The following is a 27,500-nucleotide window of genomic DNA, read 5'->3' as shown; positions in this document are numbered from 1 at the left end:
ATGGTAGATTTTCACATTTGGCAATGGGTTGAAAAAATAGAATTTTTTTTTCATTTTTTAATTAATTTTTTTTTTTTTTTTTGACAAAAATTCTTGGTTTTAAGGAATTCTGATTCGACCAAAAAAAAAAAAAATAAAAAAATAAATAAAAAAAAAATAATTTTTGGTGGCAATATTTTCATGTTTTTTTTTTTTTTCCTTTTAATTTCTCTTACAAAATTTCACCTTCAACAGAACAACCTCCATTTAATAAATTGTTTAAAATTTCAAATTGAGCCTCTTTATATTTGTCAACTTTTTGATTATTTGAATTTCTATTTACACTAAAAGGATTTGTTTTGGTGAATTTATTATTATGATTTTTGTTGTTTAAATTATCTAAAATAATATTATTATTATTTTTATTAATAATAGTATTATTAATAATATCCACATTATTATTATTTATATTATTTTTTATATTATTATTATTATTAATATTATTATTATTATTATTGTTATTATTTATATTTATATTTATATTATTATTATTATTATTATTATTATTATTATTATTATTATTATTATTATTATTATTATTATTATTATTATTATTATTATTATTATTATTATTATTATTATTATTATTATTATTATTATTATTATTATTTATATTATTATTATTTATATTATTATTACTATTTATATTACTATTTATATTATTCTCATTATTAAAATTGTTATTAATATCATTATTATAATTATTATTATTATTATTATTATTGTTATTATTGTTATTATTATTACTATTATTATTATTGTTATTATTATTATTATTTTTATTTTTATTATTGATAATATTATTATTAAAGTTGTTGTTGAAAGTATTCATTTGTATTCCATAATTACTACCATTATCAGAGTATTCATTTCCAGAATATTCATTACCATTATTATTATTATTATTATTATTATCATTTTTATCATTTCCGGTTTCCCATTGGCTTTCACTACCTCCTTCATTTTCACCACCACCTCCATCTTCGTCTTCATCATTTTTTTTTACAATCAAGTGAGTTTCTTCATCTTCTTCATCTTCTTCATCTTCTTCTTCTTCGTCCTCACTATCATTTTGTTCCATATTAATAATGGATTGATATTTATTATTATTTATATTTTTATTAATATTGATATTATTACTATTATTATTATTATTATTATTATTATTATTATTATTATTATTATTATTATTATTATTATTATTATTATTATTATTATTATTATTATTATTATTATTATTATGATTATTATAATTATTGTTATTATTAATAATTTGGTTATCAGTATCACTAGAATTATTGGATATAGAAATTGTTGTTGTCGTTTTTTTTTTCTTTTTATTTGATTTATGATTACTTTTTCTTTTTATTTTGCCTTCAAATTTTTGATTTTCATTATTTTTAATTTGAGAATCAATAAAGAAAATAATATAAAATAATAATATAAATGAGATTATATTTGAGAGAATTGTTAATTTAAATCCAGAGGATGGTGAAGTAGTAGCTTCACTTGTAGTAAAGAAAAAAGAATAATCAATAAATTTATCTGAAATTGAAAGTTGTGTGCATTCATTGGATTCACAGCAAATATCAACATTAAAATCAATCCAAATTATGATGAGTGAAAAACTAATTGATAAAGCTGAAATGAATGATATGATTTTTATAAATTTGTTTAATGATTTTTCATAATAAATCTCTAAAAAGTTCTTTTTAATATAATAGAATCTCTCTTTAAATAAATAAATGCAAAGTAAAACCTGTAAAATTGATGCTAAAATCCCAAATAACCAAACCATTACCGATGAAAAACCTGGACTGTAATTCACATTTCTAGATTCCAATGAACTAAAAAGATATCTATCGTCAATTCTAACTCCATTACCAGTAATCTTAAATTCAATTGTTTCCCACGAACCTAGATTAAATAAAAAAAATTAGTTAATTGATTTTTTTTATTTTTTTTTTTATTTCATATTTTTTAGCACTTTTAACACTTTTAGCACTTTCAACATCCTGTTGTCAACATACAAAAAAATGAAATAGAAATTGAACCAATGATAATTAAAGAAAGAATAATATGTATTATTTTATATGCTCCATTATTTATTTTTTTTAAAACTTCAATAAACATATTTATATATCATCTGACCCTTTTGCTTTATAAAAAAGGTTATTTTGGTGTATGGTGTAATACAAAATAGTTCCGTTTGAAAATTTTTTTTTTATTTTTATTTTTTTTTTATTTTTATTTTTTTTTTTTTATTTTTTTTTTCTTGAAATATTTTATTTTACCAGAAAATTTGAGAGCATCTAACGAAATTTCGTTAGGTGTTATGGACAATCAAAAACATTAACACTTTCGATTTTTTTTATTATGTTTTTTTTTTATTTTAAAATTTTTTATTTATTTTTATAATAAATGATGATATTTGTCAATGTAATAAAAAAAAAAAAAAAAAAAAAAAAAAAAAAAAAAAAAAAAAAAAAAATAAATCATAATTCGTCTCGACCATATCAACCTCACCAATCTTTTAAAAGTTTCAACTTTTTTTCAACTTTTTATTCTCAACAATTTCAACATTTTCTCAAATTTAACCACAAAAAAAAAAAAAAAAAAAAAAAAATCATTTTTTGAAATTATCTGTTAAAAAAAATAATTTATCCAAAAAGTATATTTTTTTTAGTTTTTTATCAATTATCTTCTTTTTTTTTAAAAAAATAGATAGTACGGGATAACTGTGAATATTAAAAAACTCTTTAATTTTTTTTTTTTTTTTTTTTTTTTTATTTTATTTTTTTTTTTGTATTAAAAAAAGATTATTTACATGTTATATAAATAACTTTGTTTTTAAAAAAAAAAAAAAAAAAAAAAAAAAAAAAAAACTATAGATTATCTTAGACCCCATATATATAGGGCTGATATAGATAATTTGGACAATATTAAAATGTTTGATATTTATTATACATATTATCAAATTTTGATTTACATTATTATTATTATTATTATTATTATTATTATTATTATTATTATTATTATTATTATTATTATTATTATTATTATTATTATTATTATTATTATTATTATTATTATTATTATTGTTTTATAATAATTATATGGTATTTATTTGTATTTCAAAATTACTATCGTTATCACCAGAAGATTCATTTTCCCAAATTTCATTGCTATCAAATGTATAACTCTCTCCACTTTCACAGCTAGCTTCATTCTCTCCACATCCCTCATTTTCTCTTTCATTATTTTTATTTTTAATTAACAAAGTTTCTTCTGAAATATATTCATCACCAGCAAAATCTTCAAAATTCTTATTCTTATCTTTATCACCTTTGTTATCTTCATTTTTGTTTATATTAATAATAGTTTGATTTTCATTTATATTTTCATTTTTTGGTAAAGAAATTGTTGTTGTTTTTATTTTTATTTTTGATTTTGATTTTCTTGTTATTTGATCCATTCCATTATTTTTCTTTTTTCTTTTTAAAATTCTTGATCTTTTTCTACTAAATTTTTTAAAATTATTATTTTTATCTCTATTATTATTTTTTTCTTGATTATTATTAAAAAAAAGTGTAAATAGGAATAATAAAATTGAAATAATATTTGAAAAAACTGTTAATTTAAATCCTACTGATGGTGAAGTTGTAATTGAATTATAAAATAAAAAAGATAAAAAATTAGGATTTGAAAATTCATCATAAATAAAAACTGATCGACAATTATTAAATGCAGGTGGTAAACAAGCATTTATTTTAAAATCCACCCAAACTATAAATAGTGATAAACTAATAATTAAACTTGAAATAAAAGAAATGGATTTTATAAAAATTTTCAAAAATAATTTATTAAAATAAATATTAAAAAAATCCCTTTTTATAAAATCAATTCTATTTTTTAAATAATATAAACAGTTTATAAATTGTAAAATAATTGTTAAAATTCCAAATAAACAAACTGTACTTGATGATAGTCCTGGACTATATGTTATATTATTTGAACCGAAAAAACTAAAAAGATATCTAATATTAAATGTTATCATATCACCACTATTATTTTTATTTTTTATAATTTCCCAAGGACCTTTTAAAATAATTTAAAAAAAAAAAAAAAATTGGTTAAAATATATTAATATATTTATTATTTCTATTTGTTTTAATTTTTTTTTTTTTTTTTTTTTTTTATTATGAGTACTAGGTAGAATAAAAAAAAAAAAAAAACAAAAAAAAAAAAAATTAATTAATTTTGTAGAATAATAAACATACAAAAAAATGAAATTAGAATCAAAAAAACTATTAATAAAGAAATTGGAATATTTATTATTTTATATTTCTTCTTATTTAAAAACATAATTTTATTTAATAAAGATTGAGTATTTGAGTTGACAAAGATTCTCTTTCAAAAAACTAATTTTTTTTTTTTTTGATTTTTTTTTAATTTTTTTTTTTTTTTGAAAAACTAGAAATTTCTTGGCACTGAAAGAAGATCAATCTTGATTCTTTCAATTTTTTTTTTAATCAAAAACTCTTGAGAAATGAAAAAAAAAAAAAAAAAAAAAAGTAAAATAATAAAAAATAAATAAAAAAAGTCTTAAAGAATTGAGGGTCTTGTGCCATTCATAATTTGATCTTTTTTTTTTTTTTTTTATTCCCAAATAATTTTATTATTATTTTTAGTTTTTTTTTTAAATAGGTGATTGGTTTGTGGATAATGATAGTTTTGTTTTTATCCACTTTTTTAAATTTTGTTTAAATTGAATAACATCATTATGATATTTATGATAAAGATTAAAAATTTGTTCACGATCATTTGAGTTTGAGATAACAATAGAGATTAATTCATCACGTTCTTTAATTGACAATGGTTCAGTAGTATCCATTATAATTCTATCTTGTTCAGTTGGTGTAATGAATTGGTATTTCAATAATAATAATTTTAAAGTTGAAGGTGGTTTAAGTATTAATGATGGACCAAATAATGAAATTAATCTAATTAATTTATCAACCTCTGCATTTTTTATATGTTCATTTAATAAATCTTTATCTTTCATTAATGATTTTAATCCAACTGCAGTTCTATATATAAATTATTTATTAGTATCATAATTATAATACTTTTATTAATTAATTAATAATTCTTACCTTGGAATTTCAAAATCACTCTTTGTCCATAATAAATATCCACCATCTTCTAATCTTCTAACGTCTTTATTTGACACTATTGGTTCTGTAAAATGTGGATCAATAAATGCACTTGCTTTAATATCTTCATCACTTAATTCAACACCTGGATAAATTGGTGGTTGATTTTGTAATATCTATAAATAAAAAAAAAATAAATAAAAAAAAATGTTAATAATAATGATAAGAGAAGGGAGGGGTATAAATTTATATATATTTTTTTTATAAAAATAAATACAGTTTTTTTTAATCTTTTTACACTATTTGATCTAACTATTAATGTTGTTAAATTACCATCAGGAATTTCAATAGCTCTAATGGTTTTACCAAAATACATAGTTCTTAATGCAAATGATATTATACTTGCACTACCTAATAAAAATAAAATTTCATAAAATCTTTTTTTACCTAAAATATCTATTGTTTTTGTAATGATTGTATCTTCATCCAATGTTTCATCATTCATAACATCATTGATTTGTTTAATTTTAGTTGCTGTTTCTTTTTGTTTTGATTTAATTAATGATTTAATAGTTTGAGTTTTACTTTGAACATTATTATCATTATTTGATTGATTTTGTTGTTCTTGTTGTTCTTGTTGTTCAGCTTCTTCTAATACATTATTTGCAGCATTAACTATTGTATTTGTTATAGTATTACTAACATTATTAATTATACCACTAACTCCACTACTACTACTATGAGAAGATGAAGATGAAGAAGTAGAAGTAGAATTAGAAGTATTAGTAGTATTAGTAGTATCATTTGAAGTACCAGCTTGTTTTCTAATTATATCTTCATCTAATTCATAATTTCCCAATGGTTTTAGATTATAGCTATTACTTGTTACACTTTTATCATCTTTTATTATACTTTTTATATTACTAATTAAACCGACATTATCATGATCTAAAATTGATGAAGAATTAGATGTTGCATTTGAACTTGTTATATTTTCATTATGGTCATTAAAATTATTAGATGCACTATCTTTATTATTTAAATTCTCATTTTGATTTTTATTATTATTGCTATTGAAAAAATAATTGTTTATTGATTTATAAATTTGTGATAAATAAGTATTGCTATTATTTGTATGGTTTTCATTGTTATTATTGCTATTATTTGTATCACCCATTATTAATAAATAAAAAGTTCATTGGTTGATTTAAAAAAAAAAAAAAAAAATTATGAAAAAAAAAAAAAAGGGTTGGGATGAAGAAAAAAAAAAAAAAAATAAATGTTTTGATGACATTTAAATTACATTTTTGAATTTTTTCAGATTTTTATTTTTATAAATAGATATTTAATAAATTTCATTATTTTGATTTCTTTGTTTTGTGTTAAGGTTTTTAATTTTTATTTTTTTAATTTTTTTTAATTTTTTTTTTTTCTTTAGAAACGAATTTTTTTTTTTTTTTATTCACTTTTTTTTTGTTTGACAACTTTTTTTTATTATTCAACTCTACTTTTTTTCTTTGTGGTTGTGTTTGGAAAAATAAAAAAAAAAAAGTAAAAATTAAAAAATGGTGGTAAAAATAGTTGAAGCCTACGAAAAAGTTGACCAAGTTAAAATATTATTTAAAGAATATGTCGAATGGTTAAATATTGATTTATCATTTCAAAATTTTTCAGAAGAATTTAATTCACTACCTGGTAAATATTCAATTGAGAATGATGGTAGATTATATATAGCATATAGTGATGAATCATTAGCTGGTTGTGTTGGTTTAAGAAAAATTAATATAGAAATTAATGAAAATAAAAATAATCAACAAGTAGATCATGATGAAACCTCAACAATTATAATTAAAAAAGAACAACAACAACAACAACAACAACAACAACAACAACAACAACAACAACAACAACAACAACAACAACAACAACAACAACAACAACAACAACAACAACAACAACAACAACAGAAAATATGTGAAATGAAAAGACTTTTTGTAAAATCAGAATTTAGAGGATTAAAAATTGGTAAATTATTAGTTGAAAGATTAATTAATGATGCAAAAGAACAAAACTATGATTATATGGTATTGGATACATTGAAAACCTTAACAACAGCAATTTCAATTTATAAAAGTTTTGGTTTCATTGAATTTGATCCTTATTATTATAATCCAAATTCAAATGATGTAACATTTTTAAAATTAAAATTAAAATAAAAAAAATAAAAAAAAAAAATGTAATATATTAAAATTTAATTAAACTACAATTTTTAAAAATTTATTTATTATTATTATTATTTTTTAAATTCTTGAAATATCTCTACCAAATAAAGTTGTTTTAACCCAATCAATTGAAACTAAAAATTTATTTTTTAAACTAAATTGTTTCTTTAAATAAACTGCTTTCCACATCCACCAAACACCAAAACCACCACCAGTAAAAGTTTGAGGGATATCAGCTATGGCAGTATGACTTCCAATGTAAGCGAAACTACCTAAATGTTTATAAGAGAAATTGTGTGGTTGAAAAGTTGAAGGATCTTTACCATATTGATCATTTAAAGTTTCAGCCAAGTATTTAGCTTGTTGTGAAGCACATTGAGCAGTTGATGGTAATGCAGTTAAATTAGAATCCACTTTTTCCATTAATCTTTTAAATTCATTCAATTGAAGGAACCCATCTTTATTGATATCATATTCATTGAAAAATTCAGCAAAACCTTTTGAGTAAGGTGAAAGTTGTGGGTAATCGGTAGCATGTTTTTTGAATAAAACTTGAATCTCTTCAAACGATAATTGATTGTCATTGTTTGTATCTGCCTCTTTAAAGATTTCGTTAATTCTATTCATTAGTAAAGTTTGAGAAATTGTTGAACAATCACCTGCAGCGTAAACATTGCCATTTGGTATACCCAATACTTTAAGAGTTGAATCGGTGGTAATTGCTCTGTTATTCTTTTGTGATTCAATAGAGTCACAAAGTTTTTGTGTGATTTTTCTTGGACCAACACCAGTACTCCAAATACACATACCAAATGGGATCTCTGTTGGAATTGAAACCTCTGGCCCCTTGCTTGGTTTCTCTGTTGCGTTTATTGGTTCACCAGGTGGACGAGCATGAGCTTTCTTTAAAACTACTAAATGATCTTTTTTAACTTCAACTGCACGTGTATTTGTTAAAACTTCAATACCAATTCTTTCAAATTGTTTCTCGGTATAATTTGAAATCTTTAAATCAAATGTATTTAAAAGATGATCTGCAGATTGAACCAATGTAATCTTTGGATATTTTGATAAATGTGGAAACATTTTACTTAGATCCTCTTTAATGTAATCATAAAGTGCTGATGAACCCTCGATGGATGTCGGACCACCACCTACAACTAAAAATGATAATAGTCTCTTTTTTTCCTCTTCTGAAGTTCCTGGAAAGTTTGCTCTTTCAAAACAGTCCATTATCTTTTGTCTAATCTTATGTGCATCCATTGCCTCCTTTAAATAGATACAATGTTCTTCAACACCTTTTGTACCAAAACATTGTGGTACTGATCCAACTGCAACTACCAATCTATCATATTGAATCTTTGCTTTTGCTTCACTACCATCATGAGTTTCAATTTCAATACAATTATTAACGTAATCAATATTTGTACATTCAGCTTCAATGTAAGTGGTTGGTCTACTAGTTAATCTTGATAATACTCTTCTAATTGGTTCAATTATACTTCTAACTTCAACTGATCCAACTGTTGCTTCTGTTAACATTGGTGTAAATAAAAAGTACTTTTTTAAAAAAAATATATAAATATATTAGTATAAATAATAATAATAATAATTTTTAAATTTTTAAAATTTAATAATAATATTACATTTCTTGGTGAAACTACAACAATTTCATATTTATTTAAATCAATTTCTTGAATGAATGAAAGTGATGCCCAACCAGTACCTAAAACAATGATTCTTTCTCTTTTATTATTTGGATCTTTTGGTAATTGAAGTTGGGGAATTTGATTATTATCATTTGGTCTTTCTTCACTAACAATAGCACCAGTTGATATTGCAAGAATTGTTGCTGTAATACCACCATATGTTAAAAAATTTTTATATTTATTTTTATCACTATCATTTTCATTATTATTATCATTATTATTTTCATTATTATTTTCATTATTATTATTTTCATTACTATTGAAATTTATATTAGTTATATTTTTATTATTATTAGAGAATAAAATATTTGGTAAAAAAAATGATTTTTCATTATTTGATTTATTTGATAGTAATTTCAAATAGTTTATATTTGAATTAATCACTAATTTTGATGCTTCTTTGCTTATAAATTTTTGCATCTTTTTTTTTTTTTTTTTTTTTTTTTTTTTATTATCAAATTGTAATAATGAAATAAAAAAAAAAAAGAAAAATGTAATAAAAAATATAATAAAATAAACAATAGATAAAAAATATATTAATTGTTTTTATAATAATAATAAAAAAAAAAAAAATAAAATAAAAAAAAAAAAAAAATATATATTTATTGTTTTTAAAATAAAAAAAAAAAATTTAAAAGATATTTTTTTCCTTCCTATAATATTAATTAATTTTTTTTTTTTTTTTTTAATTTTTCATATTTTGGCCATTTTTGTGATCATGATATTGTTAAAAATTGTGGTGCAATCGCTTTTTTTTTTTTTTTTTTTTAAAAAAATTACAAGAAACATTATGGTGGAACGATAAACAAAATTTTTTCAGAGTTGAATGAGAATTCGGAATATTATAATTTACATTTTATTTTTTATTTTTTTTCTTTTTTTCTTTTTGTTAAAGATTGCGAAAATTGAATATTACTAAAAACATTAATTAAATATTGGCAGTTGGTTTTTTTTTTTTTTTTTTTTTTTTTTTTTTTTTTTTTGAATTTAAATCAAAAAAAATACTTTTTTTTATTTTTTAAAATTTTATTTTCTTTTAGTTTATTTTATTTTTTTTTATATGTCCAAAATATATGGGTATTATAAAAAAATTATTAATTACAACTTTATTATGGAGCAATTTAAAGATTTAAAAAAAAAAGGATTATAAAAATGAGTTTTTTAATGTGAGAATAATTGTAGTGTTAATATTTATATATATATATTGAAATATTTATATATATTAAAATATTATATTAATTAATTTGTAAAATATTTAGAAATTCAAAGAGATTTACGACTATAATGCAAGGACAAGTGAAAGTATTCCAGCTCAAGTCTTATTGGATTTTTTTAAACCACTCACAACGAGACAAATTCATTTATTTCAAATTATTATAGAAATGAGGGTGTAAATTTCAAATATTTCAATAGAAATAAAACGAGATGTATTCCATTTTCAAGCAAAAATTATTACACTGACAAAAAAATGAAAAAAAAAAAGAAAAATTGATATTAAAATAATGAAAAATTTAAAGGAAAAAACCAAAGGTTAAAGACTGAAAACGAAATCCCAAGTGGATAACTAAAAATTAATTATTGATAATGAAACCCTTAAAGAAGAGAATGAAATTTTAAAAAATATTTTTTAATTTATTTTTTAATTTCCTTGAAAATATTTATAGGTTTCAGATATTTTTATTTTCATCAGTGTCATACACTTAAAAAAAAAAAAAAAAAAAAAAAAAAAGTGTCACTCTTTTAAATTTTTTTTTTTTTTTAGTGTCAGTATAAATGTATAAAAGCGAGATGTTTTTTTTTTTTTTTTTACTAAACACTTTTAGTAATTAAAACTATTCAAATAAATTCAAAAATGTAAGAATTAGAATTAATTTTTTTTTTTTAACTTTTAGTAATCAAAACTATTTAAATAAATTCAAAAATGTAAGAATTAGAATTAACTTTTTTTTTTTTTTTAAATCTAGGAAAACCCAATCTTTATCCAAAAAAGTTGAAAAAAATCTTATTGTTGAAAAAAGACAAAAACATAATGAAGTTGAAAAAAGAAGTCGTTTATTCAGAAAAAGTTTAATTGATAAATTAAGTAATGCAACCTTTGATGACCTCTCTGATGATGAAATGGGAACAGTTGAAGAGGTATTGGAAAAGTCTGTCCACTTTATTGATTCTATTTTAAAAAAATTTGAAATCACTGATTTGAATGAAGAGATATCAAATACCCTCAAATCTCCAAATTTAATTAATTTTAAATATTGTTGTAATAATAATAAAAATAAAAAATAAAAAATAAAAATAATAATAATAAAAAATAAAAAATAAAAAAATAATAGGACCACAAAAACAAACCACCTTTAATTTAATAATAAAATACCACCTCCACTATTTATAATAAAAAATATTTTTGGCAAGGAACAATAAAAATAACTTATCAAAAAAAAAAAAAAAAAAATAAAAAAAATAAAATTAAAATTTATTTTTAAAATTGAAATTTGCACACCCCGCAAATTATTATAAAATAAAATTTCCAATCAAAAAAAAAAAAAAAAAAAAAAAAAAAAAAAAAACAAAAAAATTTTCCTTTTTAAATTGTTATTTTTTATTTTCTTTTATTCTTTTATCTTTTATTTTAGTTTATTTTATTTTTAAAATTTAAACCAAACAAATAAAAAAAAAAAAAGAGCAAAAAAAAAGAGCAAAGAAATAATAAAAATTAAAATATATAATTATTAGATTTCTCTAGAGCGCACTTTGGAGAAAAATCAGTTTAAAAAATCAGAAAATAAAAAAAAAAAAAAAAATCATTTTTTTTTTTTTTATTTTTATTTTTATTTTTATTTTTTTTTTATTAGTTTTTTTTTTTATTTTTTTTTTTTTTTAAAAATCACTTGACACATATATATTATATAAGTTACACTTTTTATATTTATTTTATTTTATTTATTTATTTATTTATTATTTTTATTATTTATTTATTTATTTATTTTTTCCTGCATATTATTGTAAAAAAAAAAACAAAAAAAAAAATATATATATATATATATATATTCATACATGTTAAGAAAATAAAAAGAGGAAATAGGATTCAGGAAAAAAAAAAAAAAAAAAAAAAAATAAAATAAAGAATGAGCGAAAATGAAACAAATAATACAGAACAAAACTCACCATTAACAAAAGATACTACTAGCGATAATAATAATAATGATAATAACATTAACAATAATAGTAATAGTAATAGTTTTAAAGATGAGGGTATAGTTATAAATATTATTCCACCATCACCACCATTACTAAATAAAAGTCAAAATAATATAATTATACCCGACAATAATAATAATACTACTACTACTATCGATACCAATACCAATACTATATCCACACCAGACACTAAATCAAATATTTCCGAATCTACACCTATTACTACATCCGAAGCTACCACTAATACAGTTGAAATTAGTAAAAAATCTATAGCCGATGTTGATTCCAGAAGTAGTACATTAACAAAAGCATTAGAATTTATTAGATTTGGTTCATCATCATTACCATCATCTCCAGTACTATCCTCTTCCAATAATATTACCAACAACAGCAACAACAACAATAATAATAATAATAGTATTATTACAAGTAGTGGAACTATTTTAAATAATAATAATCATAATAATACTACCAATGGTAATGAAATGGTATCACCAAGACTATCATCAATACCAAAACCAATTCCAAAACCATTACCAACACCACCAATGAAATCTGGTTTTTCAAATTTAGATAGTAGATCAGCATTAAGTAGATCATCACCAAATTTACAAACATTGTCATCAATGCAAAAAGTTACACCACCACAATCATCTGTCACTACAACATCATCACCACAAACATCACCCCCAATAGCTTCAAATACTACTACTTCTTCTTCTACTACTACTACTACTACCACTACCACTACAAAAACTAATATTACAACACCAACAAAAAATACATTATCAATGTCAACAACAACAGCAACATTAACATCATCACCAACAATAAATTATAATAATAAAACATATAGTACAAATATTGATTATAATAATAGAATTCAAAGTAATGGTAGTAGTAATAATAACTATAAAGTTGATCCAGATATAATTACATTGGGTTTATTTGCAGAATCAAAAGCAAAAGGTGAAAAAGTTTTATTAGATGGTGATGTCAATATACTGGGTACAAGTGATGATAAATTATTCGATTTAAATAATAACAATAAATTTAGTGGAGGTGGAGGTGGTAGTGGTAGTGGTAGTACAAGTCAATTGGTTGGTGGTATTAGTCCAACGAGATTAGGTAAAATATTCGATCATTTCCTTGTAGTTGGATTACCATCGACCATTCAATTGAAATCGACACAACATGATGAAATACAAACTCATAAACCACAAATCATCTATCAATATCCACCACCTGAACAAACTAAATTACCAAATGATATGATTGAACAATTCTGTTTCCCAAATGGTGGAGTTGTTTCAAGATCATCCGCTAGATCATACTCTTCTTCTTCATTGAATCAAGTTTCATTTTCAAGTCTTTCAAATTTATTAAATCCTTCTCATTCATTTGTATTTTTAATAACTTCTTTAAATACTCTTTATTATGGTGTTTGTATTAAAAAAGATGAAGAAGTTTCTGTAAGTATTTATTTATATAAATATAAATATAAATATTTTAAAATATTAATAATATATTTTTTTTTTTTTTTTTTTTTTTTTAAAAAAAAGACATTACCAGGTTTTATAGATGAAAAATCACCATTAAATCAACCAAAATATCAAACTGAGGAACCATTAGTTAAAGGTGAAAAAAGAAAATCATTAAATAGAAATCAATATGATGTAAGTAAATTAATATATAAAGAAAAGATAAGAAGAAAAAAAAAAAAAAAAATAATTAATTTTTAATTTTTAATTTTTAATTTTTAAATTTTTTTATAGTTTATAGCACCAAGAGTTTATTGTTTTTTAACAAGATTTCCATTTTTTCAATTACACTTTCAAATGTTACATTCAATATTAGAGGGTGAAAGAATGTTAATGTTATTTTCACTTAGTCAATCAACTGACCCACAAAATAATGGTTCATCAACTGCTGATCTTTTAAATTTATATTATAATATTAGTATGGAAGGTGTAAAAGAAAAAGTTCAATTTAAAGCACCCTGTCATAATTATAAAACTGATTATCATTGTCCTGTATGTATATATACTTACTTATATATATCAGGAATATATATAGATTATTGATTATTAATAATTGATTTTTATTATTAGCTTGGATCAGAAGATAGATTAATTGCAGATTGGTCATTACATCCAACATTTGAATCATTATCAGTAGAAGATATTTTAAATATTTATTGTTGGATATTATTAGAAAGATCAGTTTTAGTAGTTTCAAAAAATCTTGGAAATGTTTCTGCTTTAGTGTAAGTTTTATTATTATTATTATCATTATTATTATTATTATTATTATTGTTATTAGTATGATATTTATTTTATTTTAATTTTTGTATAGATTTTCATTTATACCATTACTTAAACCATTTGTTTGGCAATGTTGTTTTATACCAATATTACCAGAATCATTAATTGAATCAATTGATGCACCATTTCCATATATAATTGGATATCAATGTGAAGAGGTTGGACCGGAATTAATGGATGATAAAAGAGATTACTTAATAGTTGATATTGATCAAAAGAAATTAATTTATCCACCATCAACATTGACACCACCGAAATTACCCGGTAAAAAAAAGTTACGTGATACATTAACAGTTCATAAAAAAGAAATGAATGATCTAAAGAATCAAATTCCAATAGATCATTTAAAACATAGATTCACTCAAAGTATTACAACAACTTTTAGAGAGTATCAAACTTGGTTAATCGATCAAATTAGTACTGGTGTAATTACTTGTATAAATAATTTGTATATTCAAAAACAACAACAACAACAACAACAACAACAACAACAACAACAACAACAACAACAACAACAACAACAACAACAACAACAAGAAGAATTAAATGTAGAAAATATAGAAGATAGTTTGAATAAAGAAATAAATAATAGTAATAGTAATGAGAATGATAGTAATAATAATAATAATAGTGATACTAATAATGACAATAATGATAATAATAATAATAGTAGTCTTAATAATGACAATAATAATATTAATGTAGATAATAATAATAATAATGTAAATGAAAAAGAAATAATAGCGTCACCACGAGTTCAATCACAAGATAATAATAATAATAATAATAATAATAATAATAATAATAATAATAATAATAATAATAATAATAATAATAATAATAATAATAATAATATACCAATAATTAATATGGAAAATTTTACAATTGATGCAGTTTCAAGTATTGAATTATTAAATAGGCAAAGTATTCACTTTTTAGAGGATCAAAATAATATAAAGGATATTACAGAATGTTTACCAAAGAAATATCAAGAATTTTTTAAAGGTTTCTTTTATACTCAATTGTTTACAGTGAATGCGGTTAAATTGATGTTATCAATTCAAGAACGTCATAAAACTAGTATTAGAACATTGGAGAAATTGGAATCATTGATTTTAATGGAAGAGAAATCAAAAGAGGTATTAATTGAATACCAAAAGATGGCAAAGAAAGATAATACAAAAGTCGATATGAGTTCAATTAAAAAACAACTTCGTGATTCTGAAGTTCAAATTAATGAATTAAAAGAATCAAAAAAGAAATTAGAGATGGAAGCATTGGCAACTAGTCCAAGTAAAGCCAATCTTAGTGGTGGAGGTATCTCTTCGTTATGGGGTGGTCTCTCTTCGATTTCAGAGTTACGTAAAAAGAAATTAGAGTTTGGTCATCGTAGAAGTCGTTCTGTAACCGATCAAGTTGAAAAGAATATTCTAAAGAAATCAATTAAACCTGGTTTTTCTTTATTTGATTTTGGTTCTTCAAAATCAAATAATAGTTTAAATAGTTCTTCAAATAATTTACAAACAGCTTTAAATAATAATAACAACAATACAAAAACTTCACCTCCAATTCAAATATCTAAACAAAATAGTTCAAATAGTTCAAATAGTTTAAATAGTTTAGAAGTTAGTAGTAGTGGTGGTGAAAGTGTATCACCAAAAAATTATTTATCTTGTGTTGGTAATTCAATGCCATCAACTCCATTAAATGGTATGTCCCCAATATCTTCTCCAATATTATCTCCACAACCTAATAATACTTCAAGTACAAATAGTCCAAGATCTTAAAAAAAAAATAAATAAAAAAAAAAAATAAAAAAATAAAAAAACAATATCACCATAAGTAAAAAAAAAAAAAAAAAAAAGAAAATTAGAAATAAGAAATAAAAAAAAAAAAGATAAATTATATCTATCTATTATTCTATAAAAAATAATTATTGTATTTTTTTATTTTTTTATTTTTTTTATTTTTTTATTTTTGGTTATTCTTCTTTTCCAATTATACCAAAATAATTATTAAATTGAACTTGATAATCATTTGAAGAATTTGAAAAAAAATCTTTAAAGATCATTTCTTGATAAGCATTATCAGTTTGATTTGATCTGTAGATGTGTAAAGTATGTTCTTTGAATTTCGAAGCACCTTTTTCATTAACTTGTGGATCATTTAAATCTTCATGGCCAATATGCATAACTTCGAAACAATTTGGTGATAAATTATTCAACTCTACCGATTTAAAAGTTTTATGTTCCAACGAACAAATTGTAAACCATCTTGGTGGTTTATTTCCCATTTTAATTGGCATTACAAAGCAATGACCTGATGCATCAATTAAAACATCTTTATTATCATGAGCTTTTTGTTTAAATAACATACCATATTCATTCTCTAAAATTCTTAATTGAAATAAATTTCTATCAATTCTATAATATAAATAAATAATTTTATGCATTTTATAATTATAATTATTATGATAATTAATTTAATATTATTATTATTATTATTATTATTATTATTATTATTATTATTATTATTATTATTTTTTTTTTTTAATTCTTTCAAACAATGTTCCCACCAAACACATTGGATTACATTTTATTTTATTTTTTTTTTTTATTATTATTGTTTTTTTTTTTTTTTTTTTTTTTTTTTTTTTTTTTTTTTTTTTTTTTTTTTTCAATTAAATTAATTTTATTTGTGTGGAGTGGGTGAATTAATTATTAATATTTTGTTTTTTATTTTTTTGGGAATATTAATAATTTTTTTTTTAGTTTTTGAGATGAACTTCCGAAATAACGTTTGTTTTTTGGGGTATGATCGGTTTTTTTTTTTTTTGGTTCCAGGATTTTGTATTTGTTTTTAAGTTAAGGTTTAAAAAAAAATTTTTTTTTTTTTTTTTTTTAATCTGCTAAAAATCAAAGAATGTCAAACAAAAAAAAAAAAAAGTAAAAAATTTTTTTTGTTTTTGTAAAACAATTTTTTTTTTTCTTATACCAAAATAATAAGTTTTTTATAATTATTTTTTGATAAAAAAAACTCAAAAAAAAAAAACTCAAAAAAAAAAAAAAAAACAAAAAAAAAAAAAAAAATGGGATTATTCGAAAAAATTGAAGTGGATAATGATAAACTTAAATCAATTGCACTTAAATATTGGGGTGTTGAATTAGGTAAATGTTTAAAATCATCACAAAATCATACATTTTTAGTTAGTAAAATCAATGAAATTACCAAAGAGTCTGAGAATTTTATTCTTCGTGTTACACCAGATCCAAAGAAGGAAAGAATTGAATCAACCAAATTGGAAGTTAAATTATTGAATTATTTAAATGATAATAAATTACCAGTATGTCCAACCATAGCAAACCTTGTTGATGGTGAAGGTATGGTAGTGATTGATGATTTAATCATTTGTTTATTTAAATATGCAACTGGTGAATCAATTAATTATGTTGAATGGAAATGGTTAGAAAATCAAGAAATGGCAATTGGTTTAGGTCGTTGGTTTGGTGAACTTCATAAACTCACTCGTTCATTTGTCAAAGAGTATCCAGAGATGTCAAAGAAAGCACGTCATTGGCAAACATTACATAGTGGTGTATTAAAAGGTGTACCAGTTAATCAATTAGATATTGAGAGTTCAAAGGATCCAAATCAATTTACTATCATTCATGGTGATGTTAATCCAAGTAATTATCATTGGGATGCTTCCATAGGTATGCCATCTATGTTTGATTGGGATCAATTACAAGAGTCTTGGTTACTATATGACTTGAGTGCTCCAATTTGGGGTGTAGTTTCTTTAGAGAAATTTGGTATGGGTGGTCCAGTTCCATTGGCAAATCCAAAACAATACATTGACTTACTCTTACAAGGTTATGAACCAACAATTGGTGAAAAAGTAGATCGTAATGCACTTGATCGTATGATTGAAATTCGTAGACAACTCTATATACGTTTTTGTAAAGCTGCTGTCATTGAATTGGCTGATAAACCTGATAGTCCAATGTATTTATTTTGTAAAAAAATGACTGATAATTTTGAAAATGAAGAAAGAGAACAATTAGAAAAAGAAAAAGAAAATAAATAAAAAAAATATTATAATTTTTTTATTTTTTTAATTTTATTTTTATTTATTTATTTTTTTATTTTTTAAAATTAAATTGAAAATTTAAAAACAAGTTGGAGTATGTGAACAACAATTCTCTTTACAATTTGATTTTTCGTATTTTTCATTTTTTAAGTAACCACAACTTTTACCAGTTAGTATGCAACCTAAATCTTTACAATGTAAACAATCTTTATCTAAATCTTCTGGATCTTCATAGATCTTTGGATCTTCAGTTGGAGTTGGAGGACGGGTTGGTGGCATTGGTGTATTAGTTGGTGTATCAGTTGGGAAACGTGATGGTTGAGGGGAAGGTGATAGTGTTGGTATTGGGATATCGGATGAAGAATCAATAATAATATCTGAAGAATCAATAACATCAGATGATGAATCTACAACACCAGATGATGAATCTACAACACCAGATGATGAATCTTCTGATCCACAAATCCACTCATATGTACATTCTCCATTAACGCATTCTGTTGATGTACATGGATCGTTATCTGAGCAATTCATAGCACTAGCAACACACTATTTAAAAATCAATATAATTATTTAGTTAATATTATTTTATTATAACTATAAAAAATGGTTTTTAAAACTAAAATAAATTAAATTAATACTTACGTGGCTACTATTTAAACTGTCACATGTTACTGGGAAACATGGGAGAACAGTTATCTATAGAAAATTATGATAGTTTAATTAATAAATATTTTATAAACCAAAATGTTATTTAAAAATATAATTAAACTTACACAACCTGTTTCTAAACATTCAGTGCAATTTGCAGTTTCGATATGTAAACATCTATTTTTTTTTAAAAAAAAAAAAAAAAGGGGAGAGAGCTAATAAATATTGAATTGTGTTTAAATTAATAAATGAATATAATAATATTAAATACAAACCCATATGTTGGATCACAATAATCTTTAGTACAATAATTTCCATCATCACAGTTTATAGGTAAATTAATCTTTAGAGGAGAGAAAGAGAAGAAGAAAAAAAAAAAAAAAAAAAAAAAAAATTTAATCTTTTTTGTTTATAATAAAGAAAAATTAAAATCAACTTACACATCCAAAACCAATATCACAACCATCAGTTGAACCTGTTTTATGTGGGAAATTTTAAGGTTAGAAAAAGAATTTTTTGTTATAAAAATAAAAAAAATACTCACAAATATCACCATCACTACAATTCTTTATATGGTAATCACATTGGAAATTGGTTCCTTCATTACAGTCAGCTTCTAAACATCTATTAATGGTTTCACATTTATTTACAAAGCAACACGTATCATTTTTACCTTAATTTAATTTAATTGTAAGGTTTAGTTTTTTTTTTTTTTTTTTTTTTTTTTAAAAAAAATATTTACCAAGACAAACTCCACATGCGTCATATTCAATACATGTTAAATTCAAGTTTGTAATAATATTTAAATTAGATTCATATGTATGTCTTTCACTTTAGTTTAAATTGTTATAATTTTTTAATTATTGGTATAATTTTTATAGATTAATAAGTATTAATTGGATTATATTTTTTAAAAAATTAATATCAATATTAAATAAATTACCAGTAAAAGAAATCAAATGGGAATGATTGTCCAATAGTGAGACCTAGGTTATCTAAGTAAACTGTTTCAGATGCACTTGTATGTAAACCACCTAAATCTATTAAAAGGTTATTATCAAAGTATACCCTTATTTTTATTTGATAAATAATTAAAATTTTGTTTTTTTTTTTTTTTTACAAATTATACAATAACAATATATTTTTAAATTCATACCATACATCATCATCACCAGCGAATGTGAACTATTATAAATAATAAAAAAAAAAAAAAAAAAAAAAAAAAAAAAATAGTTTTTAGTAAAATAAAATAAAAGGTTTTAAAAAATATAAATACATACATATTCACCACCATGATAGGTAAAACTACTATGAATTTTCATACAAAAATGGTAGTTGTGACCATTATAGGTGATTTCATCTGGGTATAATGTTTTATTATCAAAACCTTTACCATCTATGGATTATATGGAAAATAATAATATTAATAATAATAATAATAAAAAATATTATTTAAATAAAAAAATTTTAAAATATAAATTAAATTAATTACCAATTGGGAAGAAAGAACTAGAGGTATATACATAAATTCCTGGTTCGTCTTTCGATTCAATTAAAACTAATTCGTATGGAACGGCATAACTGATACCTTCAATTTCATGGAACCAGGAATCAAATGTGGATTGGCTATGAATATCAAATTGACCATTATAATAAACACCATTATCACCACAACAATAGGTTGGAGTTTTATCAGCACCTAAAGTACTTAGAACCATATTCTTAACTACAGCATTTGGAGCATTTGGTATTTCGAAATCAGCTATTATTATTAAAATTTTAAATATTATTAATTTTATTATTATTTTTATTATTATTATTATTTAATTTTAAAAATAAATATGTTTTTTAAAAAAAAGTTTTATAAAAAAACTAATAAAAAAATTACATACGATTACGTGCAGGACTTTCAAAATATATTAGTAAAATAAAATAAAATTAATTAAAATTAAAAACTTTTAAAAAGAATAATTAAATGTTTTATAAAAAAAAAAAAAAAAAAAAAAAATTAAATTTACCTTTGATCATAAATAGTGGCACTTAAAGAAATAGAACTTTGACAAAATACTAAATTTATTCCTAAAATTAAGAAAAATGATAATATTAAAATTTTCATTTCCTAAACGATATTTTTTTTTTTTTTTGGAGGTTTGGTTAAAAAAAACAATAGTAAAATGTTAAGAAAAAAAAAAAAAAAAAAAATTAATAATATAATGATTAAAATAAAATAATAAATAAAAAATTTTAAAAATACTTCACAAAAAAAAAAATAATAATAATAATATTACATTATTGTAAAAAAAAAATTATTTGTTAAATTTAATAAATAATTAAAATACATGTTTACAAATTTCATGGTAAACCCCATTTTATTTTATTTTATTTTTTTTTTTTTTTCATATTTCACATATTAAATTTTCAGTTTTTGACAATGATTGTAAAATAACTTAAATTTAATTACATCAACAAAAAAATCATTTTTCAAAACAAAATGGGGTATTTCTATTTACAAATTCCTTATTTTTATTTTAATTTTTGATAATTTTAAAATAATTTTTTTTTTTTTTTTTTTTTTTTTTTGCCACCAAACCTACAATGTCTATCGAAAAAAAAGTAACCACAATGTAAAAACTTATTTTTATGTGTTAAACATTTTTTATGATGAAAAAGAATATTATCAAGTTTTAAATAATTTTTTTTTTTTTATTTTTTTTTTTTTGGAAAATTTGAGAAAAAATATTAAAATAGGTAGTTTCATATGGGATTATATCTTTTTTTTTTTTTTTTTTTTTTTTTATTTTTTATTTTTAAAGAAAATTATTTTTTTTGTTAATTAAAAATTAAAAGCAAAAAAAAAAAAAAAAAAAAAAATCAGAACCAATTTTTTCCTTTAAATTACTTTTTTGGTTTAGATTTTATATGAAAAAAAGATTTTTTTTTTTTAAAAATGATTATTTATTAAATTCATCATCAGCATTGGAGAAATCATATGAATTACCAGATGGTCAAGTTATCACCATTGGTAATGAACGTTTCCGTTGTCCAGAAGCTCTCTTTAAACCATCATTCTTAGGTATGGAATCAGCTGGTATTCATGAAACCACCAACAATTCAATCATGAAATGTGATGTTGATATTCGTAAAGATTTATGTGGTAATGTAGTCTTATCAGGTGGTACAACTATGTTCCCAGGTATTGCAGATCGTATGAATAAAGAATTAACTGCTTTAGCACCATCAACAATGAAAATTAAAATCATTGCTCCACCAGAACGTAACGTTCTATAAGATTTCAACATATTCTTCTTTTGAAATCCACTCTCAACTTTCCAACAAATGTGGATTTCTAAAGAAGAATATGATTAATCTGATCCATCAATTGTTCATAGAAAATGTTTTTAAATTAATAAATTTAATTTAGTATACTATTTTAACTAAAAAAAAAAAAAAAAAAAACAAAATATCTTTGAAAAAGGGTAAAATTTCCTTTTTTATTGAAATAACATTCGAAAAAAAGAAGATTTTCAAATTGTGGAAGCCTGAGGGTATACCTATAAGATATATATATATAAATATCAATTTATCATTCCTACAGAATTAAAATAATTTTTATAATTAAAATAGGTTGAGTTGAAAGAAATGCAAGAGCATATGTTGAAATTTGTAACTATCTGAAAACATCATTTTTTTCTCATTTGATTTGGAAATGAAATGACCAAATGAAATTCCTGGATCTTGACTGTTAATGCAATTAAATATTTGAGTTCTCAATAGGATAGTTTTGATAGTAATTTTGAATCTTCAAAATAGAAAAAACTTTTTTTGTTTTACAAGTTGATGGGTTTGTGCAATTGGATTGGTAATTATATGTTTGGCCAAACATACAACATTAAATGTTTTAGATATATATTTATTTATAAAATTTGTTTTTAATTTTTTTTTTTTTTTTTTTTAGTTTTATAAATTAATAAATGATTGGATTCAAATTTAAAATTTTTAATAATAATTAAAATTAAAAATAAAAAAATTATAACTTCTTTGAGAGTTAAAAAATTTTATTTTTAAAAACAAAAATGTTTAGAAACTTTTTTTTTTTTTTTTTTTTTTTGATATTCCAAATTTATTTTTATTTTTAATTTATTTTTTATTAAAATGTTTATAAAGTACATAAATTCTAAAAATTAAATATATAATATTAGTATGATTTTAAATAAATAAATAATACATTTAATGATTTACACATACACAATAATTAAGAAAATTATCCAAACTCCAAATAATGAACCACATATACCAAATGTAATTGTTAATCTATAATCAATCATTGGATATAAGAAAAAGTAAACATAATTTGTATCCTTATTATCATAATAACATGTATTATTTGTTGAAACTTGATATTGGGCATCCAATCCAACTGTACATAAAAAACCTTTACAATATTGAATCATCATATTATTTAATATTTCACCAGATTCAATTTGATATGTAACATTAAAATCAACACTATAATATCCTTTGGTTATATATCCCCATCTATTTTTTTTATTAATAAATAAAAATAATTATTAGTATAAAATAAATAAAATAAAATAATTTTTTTTTTTTTTTTGATACATTACTCACTAGAATTAATATAACATGTTGTTTCCATTTCATCAATCGTTACAATTGGACCAACATAATAAATCCACATTGCTCCAAATAATGCAGCTAATAAAACTGTATAAACTAAAAATCCTAATACTAATCCAGTTTTTTGAGCAATTTTTTTTAAAGTGTGTCTCCATCCTTTACCACCATGATGAGTATTGTAAGATTTTGGTTCTTCATTATAAGATGAAGGAGATTTATAATTAATTTCTTCTTCTTCCTTTGGTTCTTGTATTATTTTACTATTTTGAATAAATGAAACCCAACGATCATATTCAGTTTGAGATTTTAATTCAAATGCATATATAATTGGAGTTGGCGAAAATAATGGTTTTAATCTTATAACTGTATTACTTTTGGTTTGCATTTCTACATCACCACCACCACTATTCTCTTCAGATGTAACTGTAACATAACTTTCACCATAATTTGGTAAAACTTCCACATGATTTAATTTTATTGAAAAAGAAATCATTAAACTATCTCTATTTTCTTTTACTCTAATTTCAGATCCTTCAATTATAATGAATTTTTTATCCCTTTTATTAAAAAAAAAAAAAGAAAAAAAAAAAATGATTAAAAAATGATTAAAAAATATAATTTAAAGATTTTATCCAAATTTTTTTGATTTTTCTTACCATCTACCATCAACACCATTTTCAATTATTTGAACATTTAATGTATGTCTCTCATCCATTTTTTTATAAAAAGAAAAGAGAAATAAAACTTTTTATTTTTATCTTTTTCAAAAATAACTTTTTTTTTTTTTTTTTTTATAACCGATATTTTTTTTTTTAAAAAAAAAAAAAATAAAAAAAAATAAAAAAACAAATCAAACATTTTTCAGAGAATTTTATTTTGATCATGAACATTTTTGAGTTTTGATGCTTTTTGTTGTGTTTAAAAATTTAAAAAAACAAAAATATCAAAATAAAATTATTAAATTAGCAACAATGACATTTTGAATAAACACAAGAAATTAAATATCTACAAAAAAAATAAAATAAATTTTAAAAACGAAAAATTAAAAAGTCTGAAAATTTAAAAAATAATTTATGAAAGGACATAAAAAAAAAAAATCATTTTCTTGGTAAATAAAATTTAATAATTAATATAATCTTTTTTTTTTTATTTCCTAATATTATCTTTCTTTTTTTTTTTTTTTTTATTAAACTATTTTTTATAAATAATAAATGTGAATAATTAAAATTTAGGTGTCGAAAAAGGTGTATTGGATTTGTATGGGGGTGACGTCATTTTTTTTTTTTCTTTGTTATTATTTGTTAAAAATAAAAAATTATGTGTTTTGGATTGTAAAAAAAAATTAAAAAAAATAAAAAATAATGTTTTGTAATGATACATGCTTGAATGACATGCAAAATTAGTGAAACTTGCATGAATCGGTAGCAAGAACTATAATAAGGTAGATTTAGCAAAAATTTTTTTTTTTTTTTGATATAAATAAACTATTGTAGTATACAATTAGTATGTTATTTTTATTTATTTATTTTAGGTTTTTTAGTTTTTGTGAATTTAAAATAGTATTATATTTTAGATTAGGTAATTAATAATTAATTGGTGGTGTAATTGTTGGAATTGGTTCATTTGTGTTTATGCTCCATTCTTTTTTAAATTTTTTGATGGTTTCGGACCATTGGGTTTCTTTTTTAGTTTTTGTGAGGTTGTTTTTAATTGAGTATTGGTTAAAGTTTGATAAAGTTCTTGAATATTCCAATCTTATTAGCTTGTGCCATTTTGATTTTAATATATCATAATCTAGTGTTGTGTTGTTTATTTGGTTGTTCCAATTATCAATTGATTGAGTTATATTGATGTCAAATAATGATTTGCATAACCATATCCATATTTGGTGAATAACTAATGAGATTATGTTCCAATATGCATGTGTTCTGACTAGATCAAGATTTGTGTTTATATAATTCCAGTTGAACCTGTATTTTTTATATTGTGCGTTTTCTGCAAAATGAAAATTAATATTGATAGTTGGATCTGGTTTAAATGCTTTGTTGTTTGTTTGTGGTTTATAGATGAGTGTGTATAATTTTGTTGTTTGGTTTTTTGTTAGTGACCAGTTTTTGTTTCCATTGCAATTTTTATATATAAAATATTTTAATTTGTCGTGGTTAATGAAGTTGATTGTGTGCTGACAATTGAAAAACAAATGACCATAGGGATCATTATTCATTTCATTGTTGCAAATGGGGCAAACTTTGTTGTGTAGATGATTAATCGGAAGACATCTAGCATGGAATCTTTGCATTGTATCTCGGCCTTTTGGATCTTTTAATTTTTGAATTTTGACAAAAAGTTGGTCGTATGTGTATTTCCATAATAGTTGTATTGATTGTTGGTGCGAAGTAAGAAGTAGATCTGAATATTTCTTGCCAATATAGTCTTTTGATTTGCATTGGTGATTGTTTAGTATTGTCGAGTAGATTTCTTTGAGTGTTGGTGGTAGTGAAATATTATTTGTGTTTAATGTTTGAGAGGGTTGGTTTTTTGTTAATATTGGTTGTAGGATTTGAACTTTATCTTTTAGATGTCCAATTTGAGTTGCATAGTTTTCCCATTCTTTTTTTATTTTTATAAGGTATGGAGAAGAGATTGATTTGTTGATGATTTGATCCATCCAACTTATCATGTATATTGAATTGTTTGCAGATTTATGCATTTGTAAGAATCTGTTGTATATCCAAATCTTTTGAGCAACTTGACGTAATTGTATATTCCACATACCCCAACCACCTTCTTTTAATGGTTTTAATGATCTATCATAACACATCAAAGGTATTTTTGCACGTGAATGGATGGTTGATGTGTTGTTTTCAATGGAATTGGTATTGAGAGTTGGTGATTCAGAATTTGCGGGAGAATTCATAAACCATGAGATTAATTTATTAATTTGAATTTCTTCATCTTTTGTAAATTCTTCAAGGTATGATAAATATGTTATTGGTGATAGTGAGTAGGTGTTTATGATGGTTGTTTTTGTTTTTAATGTTGTACCACTAGTTTTCCATAGCACTAATGATTTAAACAGTGTTTTCATTGTTTCTGGTAATTTCCTATGTAAACCATTATGATTAAAGAAATAGCCAAGAACTCTTTCTGATTGATCTTTTTTGGTTATTGGAATTCTTTTTGATTGTGGAATGTTGTTTATTATGTGTTTATCAGTGATTTTGTGGGGGTTGATTTCTATTATTGCACTTTTGTCAAAATTTAAAGATGATGATGTTGAAGCACAGAAATTATCGAAATGTTTGATTGATTGTTGTTGTTGTTCGTAGTTGATGTTGTATGTTGTAGAGTCGTCTGCAAATTGGGTAAATTTTGATTTTAATTTGTGGATTGGGTGAAATTGGTAATCCAATTATTGAATTGTCTGCATTTATTGTTCTTGCTAATATTTCAATTACAATTACAAATAAAGTGGCTGA

The 27,500-nt window shown here is 21.5% G+C and overlaps 12 protein-coding genes and 1 pseudogene across 12 annotated transcripts in view; 5 read left to right on the top strand and 8 right to left on the bottom strand.

The window, feature by feature from the left end:
- The window catches only part of DDB_G0290247 (hypothetical protein), a gene marked incomplete at both ends in the record, with an annotated part of 3,389 nt that extends 1,552 nt beyond the window's left edge, over nt 1–1,837 (bottom strand). The window contains one exon of the mRNA XM_630737.1: nt 216–1,837. Within this exon, the coding sequence (XP_635829.1) occupies nt 216–1,837 (1,622 nt within the window). The remainder of the gene's footprint in view (nt 1–215) is intronic.
- A 1,314-nt stretch (nt 1,838–3,151) lies between these two features.
- On the bottom strand, nt 3,152–4,404 carry DDB_G0290239 (hypothetical protein; the record flags this gene model as incomplete). The annotated part of the gene is made up of 3 exons (XM_630736.1): nt 3,152–3,825; nt 3,967–4,137; nt 4,320–4,404. 3 exons carry the CDS (start codon nt 4,402–4,404, stop codon nt 3,152–3,154), a joined length of 930 nt encoding a protein of 309 aa, XP_635828.1.
- A 334-nt stretch (nt 4,405–4,738) lies between these two features.
- DDB_G0290201 (hypothetical protein) lies at nt 4,739–6,372 on the bottom strand (the record flags this gene model as incomplete). The annotated part of the gene is made up of 3 exons (XM_630735.1): nt 4,739–5,129; nt 5,196–5,371; nt 5,473–6,372. 3 exons carry the CDS (start codon nt 6,370–6,372, stop codon nt 4,739–4,741), a joined length of 1,467 nt encoding a protein of 488 aa, XP_635827.1.
- Nucleotides 6,373–6,760: 388 nt separating this feature from the next.
- On the top strand, nt 6,761–7,411 carry DDB_G0290199 (hypothetical protein; the record flags this gene model as incomplete). The annotated part of the gene is made up of 1 exon (XM_630734.1): nt 6,761–7,411. One exon carries the CDS (start codon nt 6,761–6,763, stop codon nt 7,409–7,411), a length of 651 nt encoding a protein of 216 aa, XP_635826.1.
- Nucleotides 7,412–7,495: 84 nt separating this feature from the next.
- DDB_G0290197 (calcium-binding EF-hand domain-containing protein) lies at nt 7,496–9,546 on the bottom strand (the record flags this gene model as incomplete). The annotated part of the gene is made up of 2 exons (XM_630733.1): nt 7,496–8,977; nt 9,064–9,546. The coding sequence occupies 2 exons, from the start codon at nt 9,544–9,546 to the stop codon at nt 7,496–7,498; spliced, it is 1,965 nt and encodes a 654-aa protein (XP_635825.1).
- Nucleotides 9,547–10,278: 732 nt separating this feature from the next.
- Nucleotides 10,279–11,409, top strand: DDB_G0290195 (hypothetical protein; the record flags this gene model as incomplete). Its single annotated transcript, XM_630732.1, has 2 exons — nt 10,279–10,292; nt 11,091–11,409. The coding sequence occupies 2 exons, from the start codon at nt 10,279–10,281 to the stop codon at nt 11,407–11,409; spliced, it is 333 nt and encodes a 110-aa protein (XP_635824.1).
- Nucleotides 11,410–12,248: 839 nt separating this feature from the next.
- On the top strand, nt 12,249–16,432 carry DDB_G0290193 (DENN domain-containing protein; the record flags this gene model as incomplete). Its single annotated transcript, XM_630731.1, has 5 exons — nt 12,249–13,793; nt 13,884–13,997; nt 14,097–14,354; nt 14,433–14,587; nt 14,677–16,432. 5 exons carry the CDS (start codon nt 12,249–12,251, stop codon nt 16,430–16,432), a joined length of 3,828 nt encoding a protein of 1,275 aa, XP_635823.1.
- A 194-nt stretch (nt 16,433–16,626) lies between these two features.
- Nucleotides 16,627–17,097, bottom strand: DDB_G0290191 (hypothetical protein; the record flags this gene model as incomplete). Its single annotated transcript, XM_630730.1, has 1 exon — nt 16,627–17,097. The coding sequence occupies one exon, from the start codon at nt 17,095–17,097 to the stop codon at nt 16,627–16,629; it is 471 nt and encodes a 156-aa protein (XP_635822.1).
- A 636-nt stretch (nt 17,098–17,733) lies between these two features.
- On the top strand, nt 17,734–18,732 carry DDB_G0295739 (hypothetical protein; the record flags this gene model as incomplete). The annotated part of the gene is made up of 1 exon (XM_002649055.1): nt 17,734–18,732. One exon carries the CDS (start codon nt 17,734–17,736, stop codon nt 18,730–18,732), a length of 999 nt encoding a protein of 332 aa, XP_002649101.1.
- An 81-nt stretch (nt 18,733–18,813) lies between these two features.
- psiC (PA14 domain-containing protein) lies at nt 18,814–21,502 on the bottom strand (the record flags this gene model as incomplete). Its single annotated transcript, XM_001134513.1, has 13 exons — nt 18,814–19,284; nt 19,381–19,434; nt 19,512–19,563; nt 19,662–19,729; nt 19,827–19,861; nt 19,931–20,059; nt 20,129–20,217; nt 20,330–20,455; nt 20,543–20,571; nt 20,667–20,782; nt 20,879–21,148; nt 21,279–21,292; nt 21,405–21,502. 13 exons carry the CDS (start codon nt 21,500–21,502, stop codon nt 18,814–18,816), a joined length of 1,551 nt encoding a protein of 516 aa, XP_001134513.1.
- An 803-nt stretch (nt 21,503–22,305) lies between these two features.
- Nucleotides 22,306–22,785, top strand: DDB_G0290243 (annotated as a pseudogene; the record flags this gene model as incomplete).
- Nucleotides 22,786–23,621: 836 nt separating this feature from the next.
- DDB_G0290189 (hypothetical protein) lies at nt 23,622–24,736 on the bottom strand (the record flags this gene model as incomplete). The annotated part of the gene is made up of 3 exons (XM_630727.1): nt 23,622–23,922; nt 24,009–24,578; nt 24,678–24,736. The coding sequence occupies 3 exons, from the start codon at nt 24,734–24,736 to the stop codon at nt 23,622–23,624; spliced, it is 930 nt and encodes a 309-aa protein (XP_635819.1).
- An 867-nt stretch (nt 24,737–25,603) lies between these two features.
- Nucleotides 25,604–27,109, bottom strand: DDB_G0290241 (hypothetical protein; the record flags this gene model as incomplete). The annotated part of the gene is made up of 1 exon (XM_630726.1): nt 25,604–27,109. One exon carries the CDS (start codon nt 27,107–27,109, stop codon nt 25,604–25,606), a length of 1,506 nt encoding a protein of 501 aa, XP_635818.1.
- Between the last annotated feature and the right edge of the window lie 391 nt (nt 27,110–27,500).

The sequence above is a fragment of the Dictyostelium discoideum genome (genome assembly GCF_000004695.1).
Source record: "Dictyostelium discoideum AX4 chromosome 5 chromosome, whole genome shotgun sequence".
In the NCBI taxonomy this organism is placed as follows: Eukaryota; Evosea; class Eumycetozoa; order Dictyosteliales; family Dictyosteliaceae; genus Dictyostelium; species Dictyostelium discoideum.
The sequence above is the reverse complement of the archived record's forward strand: the minus strand, read 5'-3'. Positions and strand labels throughout refer to the sequence as shown.